Source organism: Topomyia yanbarensis, unplaced genomic scaffold (genome assembly GCF_030247195.1).
Source record: "Topomyia yanbarensis strain Yona2022 unplaced genomic scaffold, ASM3024719v1 HiC_scaffold_705, whole genome shotgun sequence".
NCBI lineage: Eukaryota > Metazoa > Arthropoda > Insecta > Diptera > Culicidae > Topomyia > Topomyia yanbarensis.
The window spans coordinates 5,953-15,666 of NW_026683942.1; the positions used below are offsets into that span (position 1 = coordinate 5,953).

Here is a 9,714-nt window from a genome sequence, read left to right on the forward strand (position 1 = left end):
CTTAAAATACACCCAAGCTAGATTGCTTGAGCGAGAAGGCCTTCTCAATGTTGTAAGCAAGATCGTGAAGCAGAGTGATCGTGGATTTCCCACACTGATATTCATGTTGCATTTTATGCGTTCCTGATGTAATGATCTAATGGATTCCTTTCCAAAGCGTTTAGAAGAAACGAACTTAAGCTGATGGGCCTAAAACTCTTGGCATCTTCATAGCTTGAGCGCCCCCCTTTGGGAATCAATCTAACAGTTATATCTTGTCATGCTTTCGGAATACCCGACAGCAAGACTGGAAAGTATAATTTTGTTCAAAACATATTTGAGAATATCAATTCCCTTTTGCAGTAGCAAGGGATTTGTATAGAGAAAAGATGTCAACTGCCCACTTGACCGATTCAGTGGAAACCACGAGTCCGAATCACCAGAATGAAAATTGTGAACATTGTTCAGCTGCGAATCGATAAAACTTGGCAAGTGTGAATCGAAGGGGCAATAAAGAACTGCTTTAACTGCTATCTCATAAACACCATTGTAGTGCCGTAGAAATGTTATAGTTACCAATTATTTACAGCAAATGACAAGTTGTGATAACGAAGAAACCTTTATGGCAAATTCGTTCTATTTCCATCATTTGAGAAATCATTCTACAGAGCATGCGTGTTGTTACTAAATATAACTGGCAACCATGTATTCAAACGCAAACGCGCAATTACGAAACGAAATAATCGATGCGTTTTAGCAGGAAGAAGAACGCAAAGTGATCGCTTGCTCGAACAGGAAGTACGGAATTCTGACTCTCATTCTGTGTACGACTTTTGAGACGATAGGAAGTTTTGTACCATCGTTGTGAAATTTGGATACGACATGGCGGAGCCTGTAGGTAAGTAGAGTGCCAAATCAAAGCCCATTTAATAACTGCGTATATTGAACATAGAATTGCTTCGATATACAAAACAAATGACAAAGAAAGAGAAATCAGCAAACAAAAAGAAAAAAAGACCTAATACTTCAGTAATTTGGTTGTTTGAATCCAGTTCGACCTAAGCGGTCTCAATACAAAAGAAGTGCTTGAGCGAAGCTGTCTCAGTACAAAAATGAGCGAAGCGGTCTCATTAAAAATAAACAAATAAATGTGTTAGAGCGAAGCGGACTTTAACACAATTAATCTGTGCATGAGCGATGCGGTCTCAGCAAAAAAAAAGAATTGAACGAAATGGCGTTTTTTTAAATATTTTTTTTACTAGAGTCGGTGTATGAGTGAAACGATCTTAACACGAAATCCAATTATGCACGAGCAAAAATGATACGGAAAACTAAAAAAATCCTATTTTTTAGATATGACACTGCAGATCAGTAATAAACAAAATAAATGCTACCGGATGAAAGACTTGACACGTGCGTCGTCAGTTAATATTGCGAACATACCACCCATACGGGGTGAAACAGAAAATCTAGTGCCGGGGAGGACACAACAAGTGCTGTCGCAGAAACAGCAGGAGGTTGACAAAACGGAACAATTATCTCGCGAACTAGCGGCAGAGAAGGCAAGAAGCACACAACTAATGGAGGAACTTGAACAAAGCAGAAGAATGAACGAGGAGCTAATAGCTGGTCTAACGGAAAGGGATGCCAGCAGATCCGATTTCGAGAGAGACAATCGCTTTTCTAGCACCCGTAGGGCACCAGGTGCATCGAACTTGGAAGAATCCAGGTTCTACACATCAATTAACCAGCTTTCCATTTCTTCCATCAACATCCCCGAATGTAAGCCGGATGAAGATGGTGAAATCCATCGTCAGTCTTTTGAAGCATGGAAAGATCTTTTGGTGGACTCTATGACGTTAGCTGGAATAGAGGACGAAGTTACCAAGTTTATGATCTTCAAGGTTAAGTCCGGCGCGAGACTTCTTGAAATATTCAGGAACACAAGATCGGTGGAAGAAGACCCCAATGTTAATGATTTTCCATTCGCAAATGCAATATCCAGGCTAAAGTCCTATTTTGGATCTGGATCCGACGTTATGCTCATGAGACGGAAGCTAGCATTGTTGAACCAGAAGCCAGATGAATCCGATTTATCGTACATAACACGGGTCGGATCAGTAGCTCGACTGTGTGAGTTCGAGGGGTCAAAAGAATTTGAGCAAATTGTTGCAACAATTGCCGAACATGCTACAAACTGTGAAGTACGGACAGCATCACTGAAAATGTTGAGCCGCAAACAATGTTTTACAGACCTCGTCGACAAAGTGCGCGAGATCGAGGCAATTAAGCTAAATGAGGAGTTTGTTCGAAACAAGTATGCAAACCCAGGACACGCAGTCGTCGCATCCGTTAGTGCATCATTTTCAAAGTCCGCGAACCGCCCATTCAACTTTAATCCACAGCGCAATTTTCAAAACTACGGTAACAGGCCACTTAGAGGTGGATTTCGAGCTCCAAGGGGTAGACAGTACTACACTGCTGGTGGCACTTCTTTGCACCCATCACGAAATGAAAAATGCTGGCGTTGTAATAGCATATATCATGCAGCACATGACTGCAGTCACAGAGACAAAAAGTGTAACTATTGTGGGATTAATGGTCATATTCAACGAGCGTGTCGTTCACGTAGTAATGGTCCAGGTATTAAACGACCAACAGCAGAGCCATTGGAAAATACTCCTCGGAAGATAGCACTAATAGATGAAGTGAAAGACGACACGGAATCTATTCAACCAGTAAGTGAATCCACTGAATAAACATTTTTTACTCCTTCATTACTATATAATAGCCTAACAATACCTAAAAAAAAAAGAATTAAAAAAAATCAACTCTATGTACGGTTTCTAAATTGATTGATAACCAAAAAAATATAGAAAATAACTGATCAATTGTGTTTCACGTTTTTCTGCAGATGCGTCCGAAATCCGAACGAAATTTGGCGACATTACACAACCCTACTTGCAAAACCAGTGACGGTTTCAATGTCTTACCTAATACAGTTGGAAAGATTTCAATCTGGAATATTGCCCAGATCACAGACCCTAGCAACAATGACCAGGTCATTAAGAGAGATGACGCTATCATCACTGCAACTGTATCTGGCATGCAATGTATTTTCATGATTGATTCCGGAGCACAAGTGAATACTTGTACGGAAGCTATGTTCAAGGATCTAACTGCGGACATTAATTACAAAAGAGGATTATTAAACATTCAATTCAAGTCGGATAAATCTCTAAAGGCATATGCAACAGAAGGACACATAAATGTTTTGGCAACTTTCCATGCTCCCCTCTATGTATCCAGGGACAGACCAACCTATATCGAGAAGTTCTATGTAGTCAAGGAAGCTCGTGCTTTACTAGGGAGGCCAACAGCTTCACGATATAGTATACTGATGCTGGGTCTACAAGTTCCCCTTCAACCTCTAGCGGAGCATGCTTTCGATGAATTGTACCCAGGTGAAATTGCAACGGTTGCTTTCGACGGAATATTTCCCAAGTTCAACGTCCCACCAGTCAAAATCTACTATGATACATCGAAACCGCCATGCAGGACTGTGTTCACTAATATTCCGCTGGCTGTTAAACCTTTAGTCGAAAAAAGGCTGCAGAATCTTGTATCAGCGGACATTATCGAAAGAGTAGTAGATGGAATGGATACTTCGTTCTGTTCGTCGATGTTAGTTGTACCAAAAGGTAAAGATGACATTCGTCTAGTCATCGACTTGCGTGGACCAAATCGCTATATACAACGAACGCCGTTTCCGATACCTACACTGGAGAAGATAGTGGCTGAGCTTGATGGAGCCAAGTGGTTCTCTACAATCGACCTTTCGAATGCATTTTTTCATATAGAATTGCATCAAGAATCGCGACACCTCACAAACTTTTTTACCGAATTCGGTATGTTTCGGTGCGTCAGGCTTCCCTTTGGCCTATGCAATGCCCCTGATATATTTCAGGAGACACTACAAAGAACCATTCTGGCTGGTTGCAAGGGATGTATAAATTATTTGGATGATTGCTTGATATTTGGTGGCACAAAAGAAGAACACGATGAAAATCTGGCAAATGTACTCGCATGTCTTGCTAACCATAATGTCAGACTAAACAAAGACAAGTGCGTTTTTGGAAGTCAGTCGGTAAGATTCATTGGTTTTCAACTCACTCCTGACGGTTGGCAAATTGAGGAAGAAAAAGCCCAAGCGATTAAAAATTTTAGGCAACCAAATTGCACCGCTGAAGTGAAAAGTTTTCTGGGGTTAATCACTTTTGTGGACAGATTTATTGTCCATCGAGCAACGAAATCTGAACACCTACGAAATCTCGCGAACTCCGAAACATTTTACTGGACTGACAAAGAAAACGAAGAATTCAGCCAGCTCAAAAACGAAATTTCAACTTCCATAAAAAGGCTCGGATACTACAACGTGACCGACCGCATAGAACTATTCGTAGATGCCTCGCCTGTTGGTTTGGGAGCGGTACTTACTCAAATTAACGAAATGGGCCTTCCAAGGGTTATAGCCTGCGCGTCCAAATCATTGTCTCTTTCGGAAAAACGATACCCTCAGACTCAGAAAGAAGCTCTTGCAGTTGTCTGGGGTGTAGAAAGATTTTCCTACTACTTATTAACCAGGACTTTCACTATTCGCACGGATGCAGAAGCGATACAATATATTTTCGACGCGAATCATCGTTTGGGCAAACGTGCAATTTCACGGGCAGAAAGTTGGGCACTTAGATTGCAGCCATACGACTATGAAATCAAGAGAGTACCCGGAAATAAAAATATTGCTGATGCTTTGTCACGACTCATTTTAGCAACACAAGAGTCGGTCCCATTCGAAGAGGATAAAGAAAGTCACTACCTTTATTCCTTAGATTCAGGTAACATGGTTATCACTTGGAATGAGATAGAAATGGCATCTGAAAATGACAGCGAATTACTATCCGTTAGAGAAGCATTAATGTCGAACAAATGGCCTGCTGATCTGCGTCCGTATGAGGCACAGAAACCTAATCTACGCTCTCTAGGCTCTATGGTCTTCAAAGACGACAGAGTGATACTACCAAACACTCTGCGAAGAAAAGCCCTCGAGTCTGCACATGGTGGACATATCGGAGAAGTGGCAATGAAGCGAGTAATGCGTGAGTACTTCTGGTGGCCCAGGATGTCCACAGAGATAACTCGCTTCATGAAAGATTGCAATACCTGTGTTCAACTTTCAAGACGTAACCCACCGTTGCCTCTCTGCTCTCGAGAATTACCCGAAGGCCCATGGCAAATGTTGCAAGTAGATTTTCTCGCAGTACCTACCTTTGGAACCGGAGAGTTTTTGGTAGTAATTGATACGTATTCGCGCTACCTGTATGTAGTAGAAATGAAGACAATTGATACTGTATCTACAAATTCAGCTCTAAACGAAGTTTTCAGAATGTGGGGATACCCGTCAGTCATACAGAGCGACAATGGACCTCCATTCCAGAGTTCTGGATTCGTCAAATACTGGGAAGACAGAGGTGTTAAGGTACGAAAATCTGTACCACTCAGTCCTCAGAGCAACGGAGCCGTGGAAAGACAAAATTCAGGTATCATCAAAGCCTTGTCTGCGTCGAAATTGGACGGATCAAACTGGCGCCTAGCATTGCAACAATACGTGCACCGGCATAACACACTAATTCCGCATTCCCGACTACTGGTTACCCCTTTTGAACTTATGGTTGGATGGAAGTACAAAGGGAATTTTCCTGGTCTTACGAAATCATTTAATTACTGCGATTCCAGCAAACTTGATCGCACAACTATTTATGAGCGGGATACCGAAACGAAACTTGCATCCAAGCAATATGCTGACCGGGTGCGCGGCGCTAAGGATAGCAAAATAGACATTGGCGATACCGTTTTACTGGCGCACAAGAAAAAGAATAAAACTGACCCCACCTTTTCATCGGATCGGTTTGAAGTTGTAGCCAGGGATGGAGCAAAGGTCGTCCTAATGAGCAGATCGGGAATTCAGTACGCTAGGAACGTACAAGATGTAAAACTAGCACCAACTCCGGTTTTGAACCAATCTGGCGGACTGTCTTATGAAACAGTTGACTCCGAAAAGCAAGCACAGTACACACAAGAAGCCACTACTGCCGATCCAGTACCACTTGAAGGAGAGTCCAGGAACCTGCGACAACGGTCCTCTTTGAGACCTCCAGCGAGATTTGACGAAGAGTACATTTACCGAGTGTTTTATTGATCCCCGACAGCATCCAGAAGCAGAATAGAAATTAATGCACCGCGGGAAAAGAGCACAACTGAACTACTGCAAAAAAAACTAAACTATTTGACAGAATAAATAAGCTAACAGTAATTTTAGAATTAAATTACTATAAGAATCTACCCTGGTTTCTACCTATCTAACGGACTGACAGTTCTCAATTTATTTTTTCGGTTGTTGCCGCACTTCAATGCTGTATATATATAGGTGTGGCAGACCGGAACGACCGGTATGACGAAAGCAAGTCGATTTATACTGTGATCACTCCACTCATGTAAGATTCATCTTACGAATTTACCAAAGTGCCATCTTCGCCACACCTGTATATATGACATTGGCCGCACTTGACATCAATCTGTTGCACGGTTCATCAATTACACCAAGATTTGTGTAAAACTTACTCAGATCTAGAACTGATACAAGATAATATAAAAAGGTGCATACATAATCGCAAAACGGATTTCGATGGCAGAAGACGGAAAAAATTTAAATTATGTTTTGTTTCTATGTACTGAAAATGGTAAGTCTAACAGCAACATCAAAAATATGACGCAAGATACGAAGAGTACTCCTGGGGGCGGATGTAGTGCCGTAGAAATGTTATAGTTACCAATTATTTACAGCAAATGACAAGTTGTGATAACGAAGAAACCTTTATGGCAAATTCGTTCTATTTCCATCATTTGAGAAATCATTCTACAGAGCATGCGTGTTGTTACTAAATATAACTGGCAACCATGTATTCAAACGCAAACGCGCAATTACGAAACGAAATGATCGATGCGTTTTAGCAGGAAGAAGAACGCAAAGTGATCGCTTGCTCGAACAGGAAGTACGGAATTCTGACTCTCATTCTGTGTACGACTTTTGAGACGATAGGAAGTTTTGTACCATCGTTGTGAAATTTGGATACGACAACCATCTCTGACTTTTTGGAAAATCTTTCGATTTTGAGAAACAATATCCATGAAATTTAGTTCTGCTACAATATGATACAAAGCTTTTGAAATCATCAGGGGCCCTGTTCGCACAGTCACGTCAGCAAGTGACTAGAAGGAAATTTGCTTCTTGTCAATAAGTGACGTGACTGTAAGAATAGGGCCCCAGAAGAAGATGACTCGTTATGGGGCAGATATGCTGAACAATATATATACTTTTTGTCTGTAACATAGTCAACGTACAGTCTATTGACAGTCAACGTAACTGTGACCGCACAGATATCGCGAGTTGTAAGCTTCGATTTGAGACACGCGTTAATAGCCCTATTCGCAAGAATGCGTGCACGAGGCATTTCACGAGACATTGAAGAAAGCGTTAATTAACTTTCCAATAAAGAAGTTTCCTTTATGGTAGTACGGTTCGTGAACCAATGCTATGGAAGCTTTGCCCTCCTGCATAAGTCGAGATAGATCCATGGTTGCTGTACGTTTATGCTGGAGACTGATTTGTGCTATTCTAGCCCTTGTTAATTTCGATAACAGTACATTTCAATTCCAACATATATTGCAAAACAACTAGTGGACACCAAGCAAGTTGGTATGTGCACACATGTAGTGAGCCATATCACGATTAACCCTCAAAAAGGCAAGCTAAAATTGTGACTTCAAGAATCTTTGCTTCTAAGACAGAATGAAATCAAAAGCCGTTTTACCAGTGAGAGAATCGAAAGCTCGAAAAAGCTCGATCATTTATATTTCAAATTACAAGTGCATTGTAGTTTCAACTGGAACTGTAACTAGCCGGGCCTCTGAGACCCCTTGCCTTTCTCGGGGTTACATGGGATCATCTGATTCCCTCGATTTGCGAAGAAAATAATGGTACACTGTGTCAGAGATTCGCAAAAATCAGTAAGGGCAAAACTCAAAATGCTCAGTGCGACTAGCATATTTTAGACCCTACAGAAATCATGTTTTCGACACGGAACTACACCTTCTCAGGGACTCCTGTTTGCAGTCGCCTCTTATGACATGGGAGCAGGAATCCATTTCAAACCCTTCTCAACATTTTGAACAGGTCGCATGACATTATGGAATTGGTATTCCCTGTTTGGTGGGTGTTTACCACCGAAACATGTGGTCCGTAGTGTAATTCTTACCCAGTTGAACCAACGAGTACCGACACTACACGGCTTCTTATCTAGGCTGCTCGAATAAAGAAGCAGACATTGAAGGACTGTTTCCATAGACGGCTGAACAGCAGGAGAAATCACACTCAGCAGTAAGCTCTACGACATGGACAACAAACTGCAAGCGAGTTGAACGCCAGCCGTCAAGACGTACAGAAGCGCCATTAACGGAAGTGTAGCGGCCGGATCTAGCAATCTTCAAATTGCCAAAACGTACAATCCAATTGATCTCTACAAGCAATTGATGGCGTTCAACAGCTTCAGCCGGATGTGCTGGATCTGAAGGAAAAACTCAAGAGCGAGCATCAGATAAGCGTCAAGAGAGTAGAGACTGGACCGACGGCTGCTTCCCGCAACAGCAACATCGTGCCAAACATTTCCACGGGGAATTCCCGCAAAACGTTGGAATGTCCCCAGCGCAACTAGCACTACAAGTACCAGGAAACGCAGGAGATTCACATGCGGGAGAAACCTCCGGACGGGAAGACAGACTGTAGCTACTGTCTTGCCGGTGAACAGCAACAGCCGGTGAGTTCTACTGGCTAGACGAAGACAAAAACCCGCTTTAATTCAAACCTCCGAACAGAATCACACTGGATCCAGCGATTCACTACACCTATCTGATCTGCTCGGATTTCTCCGCCTGGCGTCAAATATTGCAATGGATAGCGGCTAGCTGCCTACCCAGCTTAGCTCAGCCGGAAAATGAACCGGAATTTTGGCTGGTTCCAGTCGTATTATCTTTCGTCTTACTGTGCATTGCATGAAAACTCTTACGAAGCATGCTACGCCATATCTAACGCTGCGGCAGGGAAACTTTATGCCACTGCTTCCTGCTATGTACCTTACGTATATTTACTTCTGGAAACCTCTCATCCGTCAGCGTTTTAATTGAAGTTAGCGGAGAAATTTCTCCCGCATTTCGCTGTTGCTCGTTTCGATATGATCCCTCGAAGGTATCCTAGCTACTACTACCGACTGCTGGAAAGCTATAACCACGACATGACATCAAATCAATGGTACGATGGGGAACTCATAAACGATGCGACAACTTGCACGAAGGAAATATTCACAAAACAGTAAATTTCGAACGAACGAAGTTGCTCGGGTTGGCCAAGTTTGCTTAAACTTTATATCGAACCGCTCTCTCCTTTCGGGTTTACGTAGGTACTGTGCTGCGCTTTGTCAATCATGCGGTACGGAATAAGATCCTCAACGAGGCAACGGAGAATTGCGCAAAAAGACTAACTTTATCGTTCGCGATTGATGCACTGTGTATGTTTGTGATTCACACATGAGCACACCAGGCACCAACGGAAGATACGCTAGTCGT

General features: G+C 42.3%; 1 protein-coding gene across 1 annotated transcript; it reads left to right on the forward strand.

Moving 5' to 3' along the window:
• Positions 1-747: 747 nt before the first annotated feature.
• On the forward strand, positions 748-8,807 carry LOC131696088 (uncharacterized). The gene is made up of 4 exons (XM_058984621.1): positions 748-877; positions 1,333-2,717; positions 2,894-6,136; positions 8,640-8,807. The coding sequence occupies exons 1-4, from the start codon at positions 862-864 to the stop codon at positions 8,805-8,807; spliced, it is 4,812 nt and encodes a 1,603-aa protein (XP_058840604.1). The 5' UTR covers positions 748-861.
• Positions 8,808-9,714: the final 907 nt, after the last annotated feature.